The 20,752-nt window shown below is 44.5% G+C and overlaps 1 protein-coding gene across 1 annotated transcript in view; it reads left to right on the top strand.

The window, feature by feature from the left end:
- Nucleotides 1-13,037: 13,037 nt before the first annotated feature.
- The window catches only part of VWA3B (von Willebrand factor A domain containing 3B), a 66,135-nt gene continuing 58,420 nt past the window's right edge, over nt 13,038-20,752 (top strand). Inside the window, 4 exon segments of the mRNA XM_040055267.1 lie at nt 13,038-13,134; nt 15,541-15,618; nt 17,273-17,491; nt 19,076-19,170. Of these exon segments, the coding sequence (XP_039911201.1) occupies nt 15,579-15,618; nt 17,273-17,491; nt 19,076-19,170 (354 nt within the window). The 5' untranslated portion in view covers nt 13,038-13,134; nt 15,541-15,578.

Raw genomic sequence — 20,752 nt, 5'->3', positions numbered from 1 at the left:
AATGTTGACTTTATTGTTACATCACATTATATATCTTGCAGAATGGTAGTGGGATATTTTGGGTCAGCTCCCATTCCTCTGATTCCCGCCTCCTACTGGGCTTGTTTTCATCTGTGCCTTCCTGATGCTCACCATCACACTGTGTCCTCCTCCAGCAGCCATTTCTTTGGGGTCTTGCCCTTACTTTCATCAGTTGGTGCTTCTGTTACCCCGTCTTTGCTCTCTGTACTTTTGGCAGTAATCCAACAATATTACAGTATTTCTTGTCTAGGCTTGATTAGCAGTCTTAACCACTTTGATTTGCTGTTGCAGTGAAGATCCTGTTATCTGCTATACAAGACGGGCAATTTCTTATAAAAATTGTTTTTAACAATTATTGGTCTTTTTTTCTGTCATTCCAAACATTTCCTATCTCATAGGCTTAGTCATTGTAACAAGGATTTCTAGTCAATATATATTTTTCTGTAGAAGGCAGATGATGTGACAGAAATGTATGTAACACCTTGGCACACACTTAAGAAAAAATACAATGGCAGAATTCCTTCTGCATTCATTGATGGTTTGATTTGAGTAAGAACAGTGGGGTCACAGCACAGATAGACTACAGTGAGTGCAATGTGGCTCTAGATATTTATAAATAAAACCACCTGAATTTCATAAAGGCTGTATCATTATAAATCAATGTCCTTTGAGTTAAATGCAGCCTTTAGCTACTATAAAATAATTGTTTCCAACCTGTCTGGAATCCCAGAGACTCTGAGGTACCTTGATAACTCTGTCACACATGACTTCTCTCTCTACCATTTCACATGTGATGCTGCCAGAATGACCGGAGTTTTTGAAGACAAATAAATCTGTTGGTTTGCACAAACCACTGCACATTTTTATCACTGTAGCTTCCTAGTCCTTGTGATAAGTCAAACCTTCCCTTACTAGAGGAAATTGTTCATTCCCCAACTTGCCTTGAAAGAATGAACTTTTAGCTTTGGTTTATCCTGTGTATCCCAGTGTATTCAGCTTGCTAAGCTATTTACTGGCTTTTAAATATGTTGGCAGAATATTTGTTAGATTTTTGAGCTCTTCTGGTACCATCTTGAATCATCTTCTGCGTAAACTGTCACAGCTGCGCCCCAAACATCTCTCCATGTTCAGTGTTTTTATGATGACGCAAAGTGAGTGTCTCAATCCAAAGCAAGTTTTAGTAAGGGTTTTACATGCTCTTATTTCAAATACTCCATACAAAATTTCCCCTCCAGTGCAAATTAACCTACTCATACATTCATTCATTTTCTCACTCCTCCTGTCTCTCCATTTATGCCTCATTATCTTCTTTCATTTCTACCTTGCACTTAACAATCCTGCTCCTAAGAATAAAGGAATGGGTAGGACTTCTTGGTCAGTCTGTTCCCTCTATCTTTTAAGCTCCACCAATACTCTTGCTTTAAGTCTGTTCCAGATCCTCACTTTTCTCACATTTAAGATTTTTTTTCTGTTTTCTAAACTAGAGTTATTAATGGCTACCTTAGTGTCCTTCATTTGCATGTTGTACTAGCATGGACAAAAACCCAACAACCTTATTTTCCCACTTTTGCTCTCTGTGCTTCCCAGTCTCCTTACCTGTACTAGTATTGCTTATTTCTTGATAAACTACTAGGCTTCCATGCCCTGTCCTGGGGGTTCACACACCAAAGGATATTAGCAGGCAGATGTTAGTAGAAGTAGGCATGGACTTTTTACATGTTAACTGAAATCATCCTGTGATGGGAAGACAGATAAGAAAATGTCATGGCAAATAATGGGACAATTCCTCAACGGAACAAGAAATCAGTTCTTTCCAGTCTTTTTAAAAACAACCCCTCAGGTCAAGGACAAGCTGTAAATAAGAGTGACTTCCAAAAATGGGAAGAAGAACTTTACTGACAATGGATTTGGGAAAGAACAAGAGCTGTGAGAGCCTCTTCTTTATTTGCTGAGGAAGACAAGAAGCACTCCTGGAATGAGGCATGAGCTTATGCGTCATTCTCCTTTCAGTGTAATATCTCCAGTACTGGCATGGTGCCTGCTAGCATGTTTTGAGCTTGTGCAAGCAGGCTACCTGGAAAGAATTTCATGTGATCTAGGTAAGGCTATATCACCCCAAGGCAATAAGGAATCAGGAGTATTTGTATCTTTCATCCTCCATTCCAGAAGACACAAAAACTGTGTGGGTACCAGGGAGTGGCAAAACGTGATTTGCAATGCCTGTCTTAAAAACAAAGGTCATGGAGCCCTGAAATCCTTTCATTATTTTTTAATTTTAAATTTTGACTGGTCTGTTATGCACTGCCCCAAGTAGCATTGCTTCTTCAGTGACAAGGTCACCTCCATTAATACTTATCCATACTACATGTGGTGACTGGAAGACAGAAATTTGTAGGGATGGAAAAGTTTCAGTTTGGAAGCACTTCTAGTTAAGTATAGATCCAAAGAAAAGGAAAAAGAAGAAATAAAAACAAAAGCCGAATAAGCATATTCAGCAACTATGCTTCTTTCAAGACTGCACTAGCAGATTCAGGAAGCAGTGGTGTATGACTAAGTAGAGGAGACATGTTCAACTGAAAAACACGGGTGGGCTGGTGAGGACAACCAGTTCCTGGCTTCTGCTGGAAACCGGACTCTCTTTCCTCAAGGCCTGAAACTAGATTTTTAAACATGGGCACTAGACATTCACAAGTGATGCCCAGCTTTTCATTATCACTCTATGGCTAACAGTTTAGTCCTACAGCTATTATAGTTTGTTAGACCTTTGTGCAGTGATATTAGCTTCCTACTCCTGTGCCTTCCTTCTCCAGTTCAGTGCTCCTACAGTGTGGGACTGTTTATTCAGCGTGTCCTATTTGCTATGGAGATTGTGGGGCAAGAGGTAAAAAGCCTCTCTGTACACAACACAACCACCATGACAGTTCAACTCTCCCCCATTTTCCTGTCAAGTGTATCCACATCTTTAATGTGCATCCCACTTCTACAGCTTGAATTCTTGCTTCTCCCTGCCACTGCACATCAATCACATTATTCTTAGCTCTCTTCCTGTCTCTTACTTACCCCCCTAAAATTTTAGTTTATCCCCATTTGCCTCGTTTCATCCTGTGCTGGCTTGAAGGCAAAACCAGCGAGAGACTCCAAGTCAGAAAAAACAATTTAATAGGAGAGGAAAAAAAAAGTAAAATAAAATAAAACACATGCAATGGTACAAAAGATTACTGACAGAGTCAGAATACAACCTGAAACCGTGGTGGTGGCAGTCCAGATGAAGTGGTCTTGTTGAAGCAGTGTTCTTGCAGAAAGGTCTGGTAGCTCTTGTCTTCTGGGAATCCAGTGGGTAAGGCTGCCTGTGCTGTCCCAAGGCCCCGATTATATCCAGGTGGGAATGCTTGGCTCCTCCCCCTGGGCGGAGCATCTCACAATGGACTGATATCATTTTATCAGTTTTGCAATGGGTCCTTGATTGCCTATTAAACAGAGATAGCTCCTGGGGAGAGTTATCTATGAGTCATGCAGGGCGGTATTGATGGGCCATTAACAGAAGATAGTCTGGAGGGAGGGGGCACGGGAAACAGTGGTGCACAACAACATTTCATGTAGATGGTGATAGAATACATACTTTGGGCACATTTTACATTGTAACCTAGGACATAATCCACCCCTTATTCTATGACCATCTACATTATACTTAAATTAATACGTTCTTACAGCTAGATAGATAAATATACACATATACAGAATGAAACCCTACACTCAGTTCTCACTTAAAATTAGGTCTCCCTGTGGTACACAACGGGTTTCCCCATCTTTCTGCATTACCCACCAAGTGGAACCAGGTCCTTGAGCAAAAACAATCCCACGGATGGGTCTGCCTTTGCTTGATGTGGGATTAATCCAAACAGTTTTTCCTAAGATGCCTTTCATGTGTACCACAGGGACTTTATCTCCATCCACTGTGTGCAAGGGTTCAGACTGGGCAGGACCAGCTCGATTGATTGACCCTCGAGTGTTGACCATCCAGGTGGCCTTTGCTAAGTTCAGTTCTCAGTTTTTGAAAGTCCCCCCACCGAGCGCCTTCAGGGTAGTCTTAAGTAACTCATTGCACCGTTCAACTTTCCCGGCAGCTGGTGCATGATAAGGGATGTGATATATCCATTCAATGCCATGTTCTCTAGCCCAGGTGTTTATAAGGCCGTTCTTGAAATGGGTCCCATTGTCTGACTCGATTCTCTCAGGAGTGCCATGTCTCCACAAGACCTGCTTTTCAAGGCCTAAGATAGTATTCCGAGCAGTAGCATGAGGTACAGGGTAGGTCTCTAACCATCCAGTGGTGGCTTCCACCATAGTTAGCACATAGCGCTTGCCTTGGCGGGTTTGGGGAAGGGTGATGTAGTCAATCTGCCAGGCCTCCCCATACCTGTACTTCAACCATCGTCCACCGTACCACAGAGGCTTTACCCGCTTGGCCTGTTTGATTGCAGCGCAGGTCTCACAGTTGTGGATGACCTGTGAGATGTTGTCCATAGTAAGGTCCACCCCTCGGTCACGGGCCCATCGGTATGTTGCATCTCTCCCCTGATGACCAGACGCATCATGGGCCCAACGGGCTAAGAATACTTCTCTCTTGTGTTGCCAGTCTAGATCCACCTGTGATACTTTCACCTTGGCGGCTTTGTCCACCTGCTCGTTGTTGTGATGCTCTTCATTAGCCTGACTCTTGGACACATGTGCGTCCACGTGTCGAACCTTAACGGTCAGCTTCTCTACTCGGGCGGCGATGTCTTGCCAAATCTCAGCAGCCCAGATGGGTTTCCCTCTGCGCTGCCAATTGGCCTTTTTCCAGCGGTTCAGCCATCCCCACAGAGCATTAGCTACCATCCACGAGTCGGTGTAGAGATAGAGTCTTGGCCACTTCTCTCGTTCGGCAATATCTAAAGCTAACTGGATGGCTTTAAGTTCTGCAATTTGACTTGATCCACCTTGTCTTTCAGTAGCTTGTGCAACTCGTCGTGTGGGGCTCCATACTGCAGCCTTCTATTTCCGGTTAGCGCCTACAATTCGGCAGGAACCATCAGTGAAAAGGGCATATTGTCTTTCAGTCTCCGGTAGCTCGTTATACGGTGGGGCTTCCTCGGCACGTGTCACTTGTTTTTCCTCTTCTTCAAAAGATAATCCAAAAGTCTCACCTTCAGGCCAGTTAGTTATAATTTCTAGAATTCCAGGGCGATTCGGGTTTCCAATACGGGCGCGCTGTGTGATGAGGGCAATCCATTTGCTCCATGTGGTGTCAGTGGCATGATGTGTGGAAGGAACCTTTCCCTTGAACATCTATCCCAGCACTGGTAGTCGAGGTGCCAAAAGCAGCTGCGTTTCAGTGCCAATTACTTCTGAGGCAGCTTGAAGTCCTTCATAGGCGGCTAAGATTTCTTTCTCTGTGGGAGTGTAGTTGGCTTCAGATCCTCTATAGCTTCGGCTCTAGAATCCCAGTGGTCGGCCCCGAGTCTCCCCAGGCACCTTCTGCCAAAGACTCCAAGACAGGCCATTGTTTCCGGCTGCTGAGTAGAGCACGTTCTTCACCTCTGGTCCCGTCCTCACTGGGCCAAGGGCTACCGCATGAGCGATCTCCTGCTTGATCTGGGCAAAGGCTTGTTGCTGTTCAGGGCCCCAGTGGAAATCGTTCTTCTTGCGGGTGACCAGGTAGAGAGGGCTCACAATCTGGCTGTACTCAGGAATGTGCATCCTCCAGAAACCTATGGCGCCTAGGAAAGCTTGTGTCTCCTTCTTGCTGGTCGGTGGGGACATGGCGATGATCTTATTGATGACCTCAGTGGGAATCTGCCGCTGTCCATCTTGCCACTTTACTCCCAGGAACTGGATTTCTTGGGCCGGTCCCTTCACTTTACTTCGCTTAATGGCAAAACCAGCTTTCAGCAGAATCTGGATGATCTTTTCTCCTTTCTCAAAAACTTCCCCTGCTGTGTTCCCCCATACAATGATGTCATCAATGTACTGTAAATGTTCAGGAGCTTCACCTTTTTTCAGTGCAGTCTGGATCAGTCCATGGCAGATGGTGGGGCTGTGTTTCCACCCCTGGGGCAGTCGGTTTCAGGTGTACTGTACGCCCTTCCAGGTGAAGGCAAACTGGGCCCTGCACTCTGCTGCCAAAGGAATGGAGAAGAAGGCATTGGCAATATCAATGGTCGCATACCACTTTGCTGCCTTGGACTCTAGCTCGTACTGAAGCTCCAACATGTCTGGCACAGCAGCACTTAGTGGTGGGGTGACTTCATTCAGAGCACGGTAATCCACAGTCAGTCTCTATTCTCCACTGGACTTACGCACTGGCCATATAGGGCTGTTGAAAGGTGAACGAGCCTTGCTGACCACCCCTTGGCTCTCCAGTTTCCGAATCATCTCATGGATAGGAGTCACAGAGTCTCTGTCGGTGCGGTATTGCCGTCGGTGTACTGTTGTTGTGGCGATTGGTACCTGTTGTTCTTCAACTCTTAGTAGTCCCACAGCACAGGAGTCATCTGAGAGACCAGGCAAGGTACTCAGTTGTCTGATGTCTTCTGTCTCTACAGCAGCTATCCCAAAAGCCCAGCGATATCCTTTTGGATCTTTGAAGTATCCATTTCTGAGGTAGTCTATGCCAAGGATGCATGGGGCCTCTGGGCCAGTCACGATGGGGTGTTTTTGCCACTCATTCCCGGTTAAACTCACTTCGGCCTCTAATACAGTCAGCTGCTGGGACCCTCCTGTCACTCCAGAAATAGAAATGGATTCTGTTCCTACATACCTTGATGGCATCAGGGTACATTGGGCACCAGTGTCAACCAAAGCCGTATATTTTTGTGGGTCAGATGTGCCAGGCCATCGGATCCACACAGTCCAATAGATCCGATTGTCCCTTTCCTCTACCTGGCTAGAGGCAGGGCCCCCCTATTCCTGGTCATGGTACACGTTGCTTTCTTCTTGTAAATATGTTCCTGAGGTCCCTTCAAGTGGATCAGTCATATCATTCTTCTTATACTGTCTGGGGTTCTGTGCCTTTGAGACTGGAGCAGTGTTGGCTCTAGATGAGCTCTTCATGGTAGGTGTCTCTCTCTTCAGTTCACGTACCCGGGCTGCTAAGGAGGAGGTGGGTTTTCTATCCCAATTCCTCATGTCTTCTCCATGTTCCCGAAGAAAAGACCAGAGGTTACCCCGTGGAGTGTATCCTCTCTCCCTGGCTGGTGGGTACCTGCTCCTAATGGCAGAGACTCTTGTTGGTTCTGGCGAGATGTGGTAAATTTCTTCCTTAAGTTCCTTTTTTAGTTTCTGATGGCCCTCTTCAATCAAGCTCCGGACTTGCTCAGCCAGCCTTGTTTCCACGGATGAGACATGGGTACGAAATGGGGCGGTGACAGTATCCTCGTAAATTCTTAGTTTATTGACCAAGACGCCCACCTTGTCTTCACCTTCCCTCCATTGCAGCGTTGCCAGGTAACGGGAGTACATCTCTGGTCCAAGCCGTGCAAATCTCAACCACATCTGCGATGTGCACTGGACATCATCTGGGCTTTTAGGAAATCTCTCGTTTTCTGAGAAAATGATCTCTAGCACAGCCAATTCCCTCAGGCATCGGGTACCTTGTTCCATTGTGCTCCATTTTCCTTGGTGCACCTGGAGGTCTTCTTTACAAAGGTATCTGTCCCTCACACTTGTTAGCAGTCGCCGCCAGAGGCTGAGAGTTTGTTGGGTTCTCCCGATCCCCTGGTCAATGACCACATCCCGAGACAGCGATCCCAGTTGCCTGGCCTCACTTCCATCCAGAATGGTGTCATTGGCTGCAGCGTCCCAGATGCGGAGCAGCCAGGTCAGGATGGACTCGTTTGTCTGGCGGGTGAATTCCCTCCGCAGGTCACGCAGTTCACCCAGGGATAGAGAGCGGGTGATGATCTCTGGCTCTGTCTCTTCTGCTGGGTGCGAAGGTCCTGCCACATCCTCATCAGTCACTATGCGGACTGATTTGCTCTTTGATTTCTTCTTCTGAACAGGGGCAACTGCCACTGGTTTAGGTTGTTCTGCTTCAGTGACAGTTTGTGTGGAGATGCTGATGGCACCTTTGGTTTCTTTCTCCTCTGTGACAGCTTGTGTAGACACTGACACTGTTGCTTTGTTTTTGGTTCCTTTCTTCTCTGTGATGGTCTGAGTAGATGCAGAAACTGTTGCTTTGTTTTTGGTTCCTTTCTCCTCTGTGATGGTCTGAGTAGATGCAGAAACTGTTGCCTTGTTTTTGGTTCTTTTCTCTTCTGTGACAGTCTGCATAGATGCGGTTCCTGTTTTCTCTACGACAGTTTGTGTAGACACGGATGCCGTTGTTTTGCATTTGTTTCTTTTTCCCTCCTCCTCAAGGAGACGCTGCACCACCCCATGTAGTGTTTGATTTCTAAACATGGTGAGCATGGTGCAGGCCGTGCAGAGAAGGCAAAGCAGAACTAACAACAATATTATGCTGTCCTTGGCACCTAGAGAGAACTCAATACTTTTGAAAACTGCTGTGCCATACCTAAAAGACTGGAAAAAATTATTCTTTACCCCTCCCCACAGGGGCTGGGTGTGATTATTGAGAGCCCAGATGTAGCATTCTGGACCAGGACAAGAACACAAAATAGAGTATATACTCCAAATGATGCTCATTGCCTCAGAGGTTATCATACAATAAACATAATAGACTAATACAGCAATTCTGGTACCATACCCTGGTCTACACATGAGCATTAAGACCGGCAAATACTGCCCCATGTGTGGGAAAATGTAGAGAGCTAGGTATAAGATATATGAAAGCATGTTGAGCATCATAGCGGACAGCTGTTTCTTTTTTCCTCACTACAAAATTGTAATTCTGACTTCTCTCAGTACCTCCTGCCCCACGTTGGGCGCCAAAATATATGTGCTGGCTTGAAGGCAAAACCAGCGAGAGACTCCAAGTCAGAAAAAACAATTTAATAGGAGAGGAAAAAAAAAGTAAAATAAAATAAAACACATGCAATGGTACAAAAGATTACTGACAGAGTCAGAATACAACCTGAAACCGTGGTGGTGGCAGTCCAGATGAAGTGGTCTTGTTGAAGCAGTGTTCTTGCAGAAAGGTCTGGTAGCTCTTGTCCTCTGGGAATCCAGTGGGTAAGGCTGCCTGTGCTGTCCCAAGGCCCCGATTATATCCAGGTGGGAATGCTTGGCTCCTCCCCCTGGGCGGAGCATCTCACAATGGACTGATATCATTTTATCAGTTTTGCAATGGGTCCTTGATTGCCTATTAAACAGAGATAGCTCCTGGGGAGAGTTATCTATGAGTCATGCAGGGCGGTATTGATGGGCCATTAACAGAAGATAGTCTGGAGGGAGGGGGCACGGGAAACAGTGGTGCACAACAACATTTCATGTAGATGGTGATAGAATACATACTTTGGGCACATTTTACATTGTAACCTAGGACACATCCCCAGGACACAAGTGTCTGTTTCTTTCATTTCATGCTACCTTCCTAAAATGTCTTCACCCTAAAGAGTGGTTACTTCTAAGTTCACAATAGATAAACTAAGGCATACCCATGGACTATAAGTCAGTCCCAAGCTGTAGGCTAACCAGTTCTGATACGCAGAACTTAAAGACTAACCTAAAAAAATGGAAGAACAATTTTAAAGAATGTTTAGAAACTTAAAATAAACTTCTCTTCAGGTAAATGTTCAGTGCAATGCTGTATAGATGGAATTGGGCCTGGTCTGTCCAGCTCTTCTACCCAATGCTCTGTCCTGCCTTGATTGCCTGACTTCTAGGCAGGAACAGGTGAAATCCCACACTGATGCAAGTGTAATACGGAAGATAGCAGGGGCAGCTCTTCTAAGGCTACCTTTTAGATACTCTGAAGAATATTTTTTTTAGAAATTTTCAGGGGGGTCTTGAGGGGTGAGAATAACATACACTTGAAAGGGAGTATTTTACTTATTTGATGATATTTTTATGCTTTATATATTCTGTGCTGATCAACTGTTTTTTAGGTGTATGCAGGGGATTTTTAAGATAATCACTGTAAACAATGTATAAGGACAGAATTAACTCAGGTTCAGTCCAGCTTGTTTTTGTTATTTTCCTTACCCCTTACAACTGATTCCTGTTTCTCTTTGAAAGGGAGTCAACAGGAAGCATGACACTCTGGGGAAGGATGTGTGACAGCATTAAACTTCCTGGTGAAGCTTCATTCTTTGTACTATCATAGGCATAAGCATCAGTGCCATGAGTATCCTTACCTACTGATCCTGTGTACCATAAGAGAAAGTCTCTTAATACATGAGCAGTTAGATTAGATGCACCATGTACACTGCTTTGCATGGAAATTTTGCGAGTTTATGTTAAATGTGGTTTTAGTTATCTAAAATAAATAAGATACTATGTTAAAAAGTTGGTGGTTTTTTTGTTTGTTTGTTTGTTTGTTTTTGTTTTTGTTTTAAGACTGAAGAAAAGTAGGTTATGTCTTTGTTTTGGTTGAAAAGGAATCATCAAAAAACACAAGCCAACAGTTTCCTGTTCTAAGCACCACTACAGAGAAAATGCTGATTTTTATCCATAAGAAAAAGTGATCAAATATATTTACTGATAGGTGAAGTACTCGAGGCAGAACAAAGTCATGCTTGCTAATGCAATCTCATTAGCAAGCATGTTACATTAGATGCATGTTACAATGATAATAACATGTTTCCACCCATCAAAATCACTTTGTCATTCAGTCTAAAGGTCAGATGTCAGAATGGCTCCAGATTTAATTTTATCATCCCAATTGACAAGGATTCAATTCCCACTTCCAAGTTACTTGGATCCGCCACCTCCTTTATTATTCAGCCTTGCCTCATTCAGCAGGCAGTATCTGAAAAATACATTCCTTATTTTCACAAATTGCAGAGTGGGCAATGGCCAAGACAGGAATTCCACATGAATAATGTTTATGAGATGTACGGAGAGCATTTTGTTTTCCTTAGAATTTTACCTAAGAGACAACAGCCAGTTGATTACAAGGCCCGTGGGAGCCAGAAGTAGCTTTGCATTTGTTAGCCTTTGCCCCTGGGCTTGTCAGGCAGTTCTATAAGCCCTGCAGTTCAAAGCATTTTAAGGAATGTTTTCTTGCAACATATTTTGTTTAGTGCAGCCAAGCCTCAAGTGAAGGTTTCTGGCACACTCTATGCAGAGAAAGTTTCAGCACATATAATCACTTTTCAAAAAACTTTATAATTACTACATTTACAGACATTTATGCATGGCAATGGATGGAGCTTTTCTGTATAGTATATAAAACATTACCTGAGTGAGGAATATTGAGCTTTGGTTAAAAAAATTCACTGGAAGAAGCATAACAAACCAAGAGATAGACTAGTTTGATTTTTGGGCACCCACATATAAATCATTGCACTTACACTTTCAAGGGAATTTTTGTAAGCCTTCCCCAAAAGACATTGGTCTCTACAGAAGCTTGTGCTACGGCAGCCATGGTGTCTGAAAGGATCCTGAGAACATTTAGTACCTACTATTTTTAATGATATGATGGGAAAGAGTTCCATGCCTGAGAAATAAATGCCTTTTCTATACCTCAGGGGAAGAGTTGTGCAAGCCCAAATCATTTGCCATGCCTAGGCTAGTCTTTAAACCCTCCAACTGTATGAGAAACTGGAGCTCCAGTAAGTCATGTTCCCACCCCAGCCGTATACCTTATAAGGAACTTCTCTTGCCTGTCACTGTTTACCAATACCAGGGAGCTGAAGCCAATGCTTTGGCATGCTGCAGGATGGCCTGTGGATGCGTGTTTCCATCTGAACATCAACATCAACAAAAAAGATAAGGCTGATCCATTGATCCTATAAAGTGACAGATCTTTTATTACTCTGTGATTGCATAGTAAACCAGAGCAAAAGAGGCAAAGCAAAAATCTCAGCCCTATCTGTCTCTCAGCTGGAAACTGAACTCACAAACATTTACAGACCAAATACTTCAACTAAAGACCTGGGGTTTTGGTTATCTTACATCAACAGGAGATTTTTAAAACAAAGTTCAGGTTTAGGGTGCACATATTTTTATATATTTTACTACACTAGAATATTTTTTTTAATTTTGGCTTCTCCAGGAGAAGGGTGAAGGAACTGGGCCTGTTCAGCCTTGAAAAGGGATGACTGAAGGGTGACCTCATTAGTGCATATAATTATCTAAAGGGGGATGTCAAGAGGAGGCAGCCAGGCTCTTCTCAGTGGTGCAAATCACCACAACACCAGGCAAGGGGTAGAAACTGTTGCACAGGAAGTTCTACCTGAAAATGAGGAAGACTTTCTTTGCTGTGGGGGTGACCAAGCACTGGAACAGATTGTCCAAAAAGGTTGTGGAGTCTCCCTCACTGGAGATACTCAAGAACCATCTGAACACAATCCTGTGCGATGTGCTGACCCCACTTGAGGAGGTTGGACCGGATGACCCACTGTGGTCCCTTCCAACCTGACTGATCCTGTGATTGCGTGAGCACAGCAACTCCCCAGCCAGTGTATACTGTCTCTCCGACTTAAATAAAGGACATGCGTGGCTGCTCTTGTTATAAATATTGTCAACGGCTTAGCCTAAATTAAGAATTAACGAGACCAGAAGGCTCAGATCCTCTATATATAGATTTCTGTAACTCTCCAAGTTGGCCCGTGTATTTCTGGCTCCCCAAGGAATGAATGCACGGCGTTGTGCAGGCGCCTGCTGAGGATGAATTTATTCCGCGGCATCGGTCTCCCCGCGGCAGCGGTGGCAGGGGCAGGGTGGGGGCGGTGGCAGGGGCCGTAGCAAGCAGGGGCATGGACAGCGGCAGGGGCAGGGGCAGGGTCAGGGACAGCGGCCCCGGAGCTGCCCGTGCCCGTGCCCGTGCCCATGCCCGTGCCCGTGCCGCCGGCCCTCGGGCGGCTCAGCCCTCGCGCCGTCCCCCCCTGCCGCTCGGTGGCTGGGGCGCGGGTGAGGCCGGGCCGTGCCGTAGCAACCGGGCGCTCTCGGTCTCCAGGCTCACGGCGGCACCGAGGGCGGCCGGGCAGGCGGCGGTGCGGCGGCCGGAGGCAGGTGAGGGCGGAGGGCGGCAGGGCGGGCGCCGCCGCGCTGGGGAGGAGAGGAGGCGGCGCAGGCAGCGGCCCCGGTCCCGCCGCAGGGCAGCGGCAGCCGGGCCCCGGCGCTGGCTCAGCGCTGAGCCGCCCAGCCGCGGTCCTTCATCCCGGAGGCCCCGGCTTCCTCTCCCCGCCCGTTGCCATGAGATGTATACAGGGACGCGGCCGGTTGCCTCAGGTGGCCGCTCCGAGGCCGCAGCGCCGGTGAGCGACATGGCCGGGGCTCACCCTGGCCCTTGTCCCGCTCTTCCCCTCTTCCTCAGGCCCCGCTGTGGTTTCGCTATGACACTTCTGCCCTGTTTGAGAAGGGACCCCATCAGTGTATAAATATCTAAAGGGAGGCGGGACGGGGGGGATGTGTGCCAAGAGGAGGGAGCCAGGCTCTTCTCAGTGGTGCCAATCACTAGGGCAGGAGGCAAGGGGCATAAACTGATGCACTGGAAGTTCCACCTGAAAATGAGGAAGAACTTTACTGTGGGGGTGATTGAGCACTGGAACAGATTGTCCAAAAAGGTTGTGGAGTCTCCCTCCTTGGAGATATTCAAGAACATCCTGGACACAATCCTGTGCCATGGGCTCTAGGGTAGCCCTGCTTGAGCAGAGATTGGACCAGATGAGCCACCGTGGTCTCTCCTGACCTGAGCCATTCTGTGATTCCATGATTCCATTTCCTCAGTGGGCAGCCACCAGCCTCAGCCCTCTGCACTCCTGTTATCTGCGGTTTGGCGCTTCAGGTAGTGCAGGGCAGCTTGGGCTGTGCGTGGGCTTTCCTGAGGCATTCCCGCCTGTGAGGGGCAGCCCAGTGGAATGGCCTCAGCAAACATTGCCACCAGCACATGTTACACACTCCAAGCCAGTGGTGGGTTACGGCTTTAGCAGTTTGCTTGCACTGGCCAGAGCAGATGGAAAGGGTAGAGGTGCCCAGATGAACTCTGCTTCACCTTTTGAAAATAACCTGTTTGGATTCAGATCTTGGGCTGAAGGCTATCCCAGCTAACATTGGTTTTGAGCTCACTATTTCCAAGACTTGAGGTAAAACTCACTGTTTCCATTGGAATTTGCTTCATCTGCTTTCAAATGCTCCTTTTCATACAGAGCATTTCATGTCCAGGTGCTGTTCAAGCAACTGGGGGTGGTGCTGGAGGCTAAGGCGAGGGAAAATCTGTTGCCATACCTCTGGGCGTCTGGAAAATGAGACAGCACCCAGGGTTCATTCTCTGATGCATGCTGCTGCCTGAAATATGTCTTAGCTATTACCATGAGGATACTGTGGTACTTTTACTGCATTCTGAGAGAAAAATGGCCCAAGTCTTGTGGCTTGCTGTGGCCTCTCACTATAGGCATTGTCTGCCACAGCTCCCCTGTGTCAAGGGCTTCCCTTTAATGCCTTGATGCCAAGGCTAGTCAGGGGTTGTGCTGCACAACACCTGGGGTGTTAGGGTTCAAAACAGAGTCCATGCTTTTTTTAAGTCTTCACACTGTTCATCTCTTTCTTCATGAGCAGGACGAAGACTGAAATGGTTTATATGTTTCCATATGGGTATTTAAACCCATATAAGAGGAATAAATAACACGTTCAGTTCTGCAATGAAGAAAGAGGGAGAAAGCTAAGTCTTGGGGGTTTAATATTTTATCCTGTTTTTGCTCTTACTGTGTGAAAACCTGCTTGATGACAACAGCTAACAGCTGGCCTGGTAGTGATTCATAAATATACCTCATTCATTGGTCTTACTTATTAAAGGTAAAACCAAAGCATTCCTGTCTCAAAGCAATACACTCAGCCACTATGTACTACCTTGCTTTCTCTGGTCTTTTGTCTTCTGTTCATCTGCTGTGTCTTATTCACACTTGGGCCTTATACCACATTCACACACATAATTCCTTTTCTTTCTGACTCATCTTGTAGTCTTATAACCAAAGTTATGAATCTCTTCATAAAATTGCATCTCAGATACTCCCAGGTTTAGTCATAAATTGGATTATAGCAAAGGTAAGATATACTGTAAAGCAATAATAGAATATGATACAGCTGGCTGATGGCATGTCAAAGCGCCACACTCATTTTTCTAGCATATTGGCTCTTTTTAATGATAATTTAGGATGAAGGAAGGGAAACAATATTACCAATTTTCTGATTTCCCACTTTTGAAGTTGTGGACCCCTGTCAAAACTGACTTCAACCTTTCTTGCGATGGAGAATAGCTTTCATTTTTACTTTATAATATTTTTTGCTTGAGAAAAATCCTGATCTCATCCCTCTGCAGTATATTATTGGCTGGGCACATGGAGCTGGTCTGCAGTTCATATTGACCTGTTTGTGATAATATTTATATTTTTTTAAAACAATGATTCCTTGGGGTTTCAGAATAAAGCAAAGAGGAGCTGCCAGTCAAGAGATCTATCATGACTGCTAATCCATCTAAGAGACTTGCCTGGAGTGACTGTGAGTATTTCATCGCTATTTTTGCATAGGTTCCATATTTTCCTAGATAACTTCCAGTTTCCTTTGGAGCACTGTGGAGTGCATGCTGGCTGTGTACAAGCCATTCTGAAGCTGTGCCACTCTCACCTGGACTATGTATGGGGTGCCAAGCTGACCTTTGTGTACTTTTGGAGAAGGAAACTGGGAATGGCTGTTCAAGTGACTATAAACAATGCCTGACTGTATTCAGACCTCCAGCAGCTGCAAACCTTCACCTGCCTCTCTCTAGAGTTAACATCTGTCACTGCAGCTTCAGCACAGAGCAACGCAGGGCTGGTAAAATGCCAACTTCTACAGGCATGCCAGCCCAGTGTCCTGCTTGTAGGGCTGAAGACTGTGAAAGAACTTGTGCCAGTCTACACTGTATAGAAACCCTCTGTCACTGAAAGATGATTTCTGAAGATAGAGTCTCATTTCCTTTATGTAGTGTTAACTGCAGAACTATCTATCTAATGAACCTTTGGAACCAGGTTGGTTGTTATAATACTGGAATTTAGCAGGGAGTTCTGATCAAATTCCATACTAGACTGAAGGTTATTTTGGAGGCATTAGAGACAGAAGTACCTTTCTTTGTATTTTGGGCCAGTTTGATACCTACAGTACATTTATGGGCAATTTACGGTATATGGGCAAAGGAGGACTGGGATGCACCAGATGATGTTGGTACTGGGGAGAACGTACAGAAATTTCCGAAGTCCACAGAAAGTAAAGTTAGATACAGCAAGGGTCTTTAATCAATTAGAGCCAGCTTAGCTCATGCAGAGTATTTTGGGAATGAACAGGAAATATCAAAGTCCTCCTAGAACCTCTGTGCTGAGAAACAGAGGCATTATTGTTGTCTTTGCTTCCATTTCTGCCTCAGCACTCTGGGGTCTGAGCTGCTGCTGCTGCCAAATGCAAGCAGAGCTAGCAAACCATACTGCCATGCTCAGGTGTGTTCCATGTCCTGTAGAACTTACAAGGAACCTGGACCTTCATGTCTATGATTTCTTATGCATGCACATGATCTGTCACAGCCCAGAGCAGAAACTGACAGAATCATCATTTAATCTTGAGACAAGTCACGTGACCAGAGGGAATTTCACCAGCCTTGCAATAAAGTCAGATTCTCCTGGGGACAATGCTTTTGCTTATGGTAGGAGCTCAACATACAATTTTTAGGAAATACTTGTTTATTGCATAATGCTTCTAATGTGTATTTAGTGATAATCTTTGAATGCCTATTATGTGTTCTGATTTCCAAGACTTAGGAGAGATGTCTTAGGATTTGGAAGAAGTGCCATCTGGCAAACTGGAATTATATTTCAGGGCTTGAATTTCAGCATACAAGAGACATTTTCTTTAACAAATTGAAGATGAATGTATGTGGATGAATAAAAAAATGTAACAGCAAGTGAATGTGTAGGACTGAGAGCAGCTTTCCAGATTAAGGACACTATTCAGTATTAAAAAAAAAGACAATAAGAGGTGAGCTATACATATATGCAGGACCATGGAATATAGATAAAGAAAGGAGGGAATGCAGGTAAAGAAAGGCAAAATTAATCTTGCTTGGTTTTGAAATAGTTTGTTTAAAATATAAATGGAGTGTTTCCCTCCTTCTTCTTTACAGCAGATGCCTTTGATTCAAAGCACAGACAAGATCCTGAAGATCCCCACAAGGTCCACAAGAAGAAATCACAAGAGAAGGAAAGGAGACAGGCGGGTGGTCTGTGGAGAACAGATGTACAATCCCTTGTTTCATCTTCTAAATGGCTTCAGCATTATGGTCTCAAAAGAAACAAATTATCACTGTCTCAGATTTTGTCCCAGGTTGGATTCCAGCACAGGAAAGGTATAAGAGAAATCCATAAAAGGATAATAAATCCCCCCACTTTGAATAGTCTAGAGAGTCACACTCATTCTGCGCCCCAATGTACATAGTGAAGATTTTCACATTGTCACTTATGATAATGGCAGAAATGGAAGCTGTATCCACAGTTGCTGACATTGCCAGTTCAGAGAACTGAGAAACTCCTTCTCCTTTGGATATGAGAAGGACTTAGGGTTTGAGAATGGCTTTCCTTACTCAACTGTACTGTTTCTTTACCCTAGGCTGCAGTTTGCATCCTCACCAATATAGCTATAGCTGGGAAATGAAATAGCTGGTGCTGCTGAGACTGTTAATCTTTTCCTTGCAAATAACACATGCTAAGATCTCTGTCTCTATTCAGATGGCAAACATAATGTATGCCATGCCATAGTCTGTGATCTGCTATTGATCGTCAGGGCTAGTAAACGTGCTTGGGGATAGTATATTATTTCTGGGTATCCAGCTTTAAGGAAAAAGTTAAATTTAATTAGAATTCAATCTGCTTTTCATGCAAAGTCAGACTATAGAAAAATGTTCCCTTGCAGTTATCTGACAGCTGGAGGGGAAGAGTTTGCTAATAATTATTAACCGCTGCCGTAATGGTGCTTTGCAGAGCATGGTAATATATTCTTTTCTTTGAACAGCTTGCTGCCGGAGAAGTAGGAATTGTAACATATTGCAGTAGTTCTAGGCTGCATAATTTAAGGTTTTGGCTGGCTTGTGTCCATGGGGCATTCAAAGATCACCAGTGCAATTCCTGTTATCTTGTATGCTGCAGATGAAGGAGAAGCTGTTAAGCAGTGTTAAAGTTGTTACAGTGTTAGGAGCAGAATGTACTGGCTTGGCAGGGCAGCATGGTGTACAGATAGCTGCTTTATGACGTTAACTATTCCCACCCCTAATGTTTTCCTATCAGTGGAGATCCTGGAGAAGATTTCTAGCTACTGAAAGTGCAGATTGCAGCCTTTTCCTTAGATGCACTCACTTCTGCACCCATTGAATTGTGTAAGAGAACAGCATTATCTGTACTAGATTTTGTATTTGGTTTGACAGACAAATATTTGCAAGTCCTGTTGTGAGGTTGCCCAAACCTCACAATAATGAAAGTCCCATGTAGCTTTTTGGCCTATAAGTAATTAGATGTAGGTATGTGGGGTTTTTCTTTCTGACTAAACTGGGAGGAAGCAGCAAAAGCAGGGCTGCCCTATGGGAGGAAAATTAACCAGGAGCCAAAAGGGACCGCAGGCCAGGCAGTGCCCTCACTGAACAGGATACAGTCCTGCAGCAGGCTGAGGTAATTAACCATGTCTAGGGTCCATCCAAGGAATGCAGCCAAGAACAACAGGAGATGCAGCCAGAAGTTGAGGGCCTGAGGGCCCCATCATAGATATAACCAGAAAATAAAACAAAATCAGAATTAGAATTTCTCTCAAGTTTCTTAATGTCAAGGGCTCAGTACTGATGCATGTGCGTCACACATGGATGGCATACACATTAGTCTGAAAAATACCTGTTTGAAGTAGTCCCAAAGATTAGCAACTTGATCTTTTGTAAATTTTGCTGTAGATGATGTGACCACCTTGGGAAAACCTGTGGCTTCTCGATATGCAGATGGTCTGTTTCCTCAGTACAAGAGAGCTCAAGATGGCAGCGTGTATAATGTAAGTGTGGCTGATGTGGTAACATCCCTATGCACTTAGAAGTCATTATCACTGTAGCAGAATGATGAGACTGAAATGCCTTCCTATGGCATAAAATACTTATATTCTTTGCGAGAACTTTATCTTTTGATGATTATTTCTTCTGTTTTGTCAAACGGTTAGTGATAACTATCAGTGGTAGAAAAGCTAGATATATTTTTTCCTTTCTAAGTCTTAGTCTCTTGCCTTGGCGCAGCATTGCAGTAAATCTTTTCCAGACAAGATTGCAGTTTCTAAGCAACATCTACCCTGTCTTGAAAGAGGGAATCCTTAAAGAGAAGATTCTCAGAACCAGTTAAACAAAAAAAAATTGTAATCAATAAAACAAATGGGGACGCTGAAATAAGAAGACATAATGCGCTGTCATTGCAAATGCAAAGCAGTGCTTTGCTTAGTTGCCAGCAGGTCACAAAAGGCTCAGCCTATTCTATAGAGACAGCTAGCTGGATCTCTGCCCAGGCTCATGTTCTAAGGAATGTCTTAGCAGCAGCTGCTGGCAGCCCCATTGTTAAGAGGGTGGATTCTGATTGAAGAGATGTACATGTGAGTATGGAAGGGAGAGAGTTAATTTATAAAGGATTTTAAAAAAGCAAATGGCTTGTAATTTTTTTCAGATGACTAGAGTCACTTCTGATTGGCACAAAGCTTAAAAATGGGTTAAGAATCATTTCAGGGGACCTTTTCCCCTCATTTTATTACCATTAATTCAATATGAAATATCTACATAAGTCTTTTGGTCTTAGGACATGTTGTGAGACCAGCAGGAAAGGCATTTTGCTACTATATAAATCTGGTCAGCTCTCCTTTAGGATATTGGGTACAATATTGTACACAGCAACTACCAGCTTAGAAGAAGCCATTCAAACCCCAGAGCAGGTACTGAGAAGAGATGGTAGGATGAACTGCAGTGGAGTGATCATATTATAAGAGGGCTTGGTTGATGCTGAAATACAAGCCCAAAAGAAGACATACCCTAGAATACTCCAGAAAGGCAAATTACAGGGATAGGGAGAAACTGTAGTTTTCTCTGCTAAAAGGCATGCTAATCCAAAAATAAATGGGTATGAACTGAATGAATAAAATTAGGCTGGACAGTCAGAAGTTCCCTGGCTCTCAGAGAAATGGAAATCTGCACTTGCTTACTACATGTGAGGGAGTATTCTAAGAAAACTGCTTTATTTTAAGATTGAGTTTGTTCAACATAGTGTGATGAACTTCTTTGTATCAATCTGTCATAGGAGAAATCTGGATTTCTAAGTGCTCCTTCCCAGGCCGACATTCCTTTGGCAGACTGCCTGAGACTCTGTCTGTGGGAGGCTCATTACAGGGCCCAAGCTGATATTAAAGAACACAGAAAAATACAAATGAGAGGGAGAAGTGTGCACATTGACACACAAAATATCTTCTCCCTGAGAAATGTTCTTGTTTAAAAACTTCTGTATTTCCAAAGTTTTGTATTCAGTCCCGAAAAGGAAGTTAGAAGTAGAAGACAGCCAGTAAATCAGCTCACATGGGCCAGAGATGTTGGGGGAATCTGTGGTGC

This window comes from Hirundo rustica, chromosome 2 (assembly GCF_015227805.2).
Source record: "Hirundo rustica isolate bHirRus1 chromosome 2, bHirRus1.pri.v3, whole genome shotgun sequence".
NCBI lineage: Eukaryota > Metazoa > Chordata > Aves > Passeriformes > Hirundinidae > Hirundo > Hirundo rustica.
Note: the sequence above shows the minus strand (reverse complement) of the source record. Positions and strands in the feature narration are given on the sequence as shown.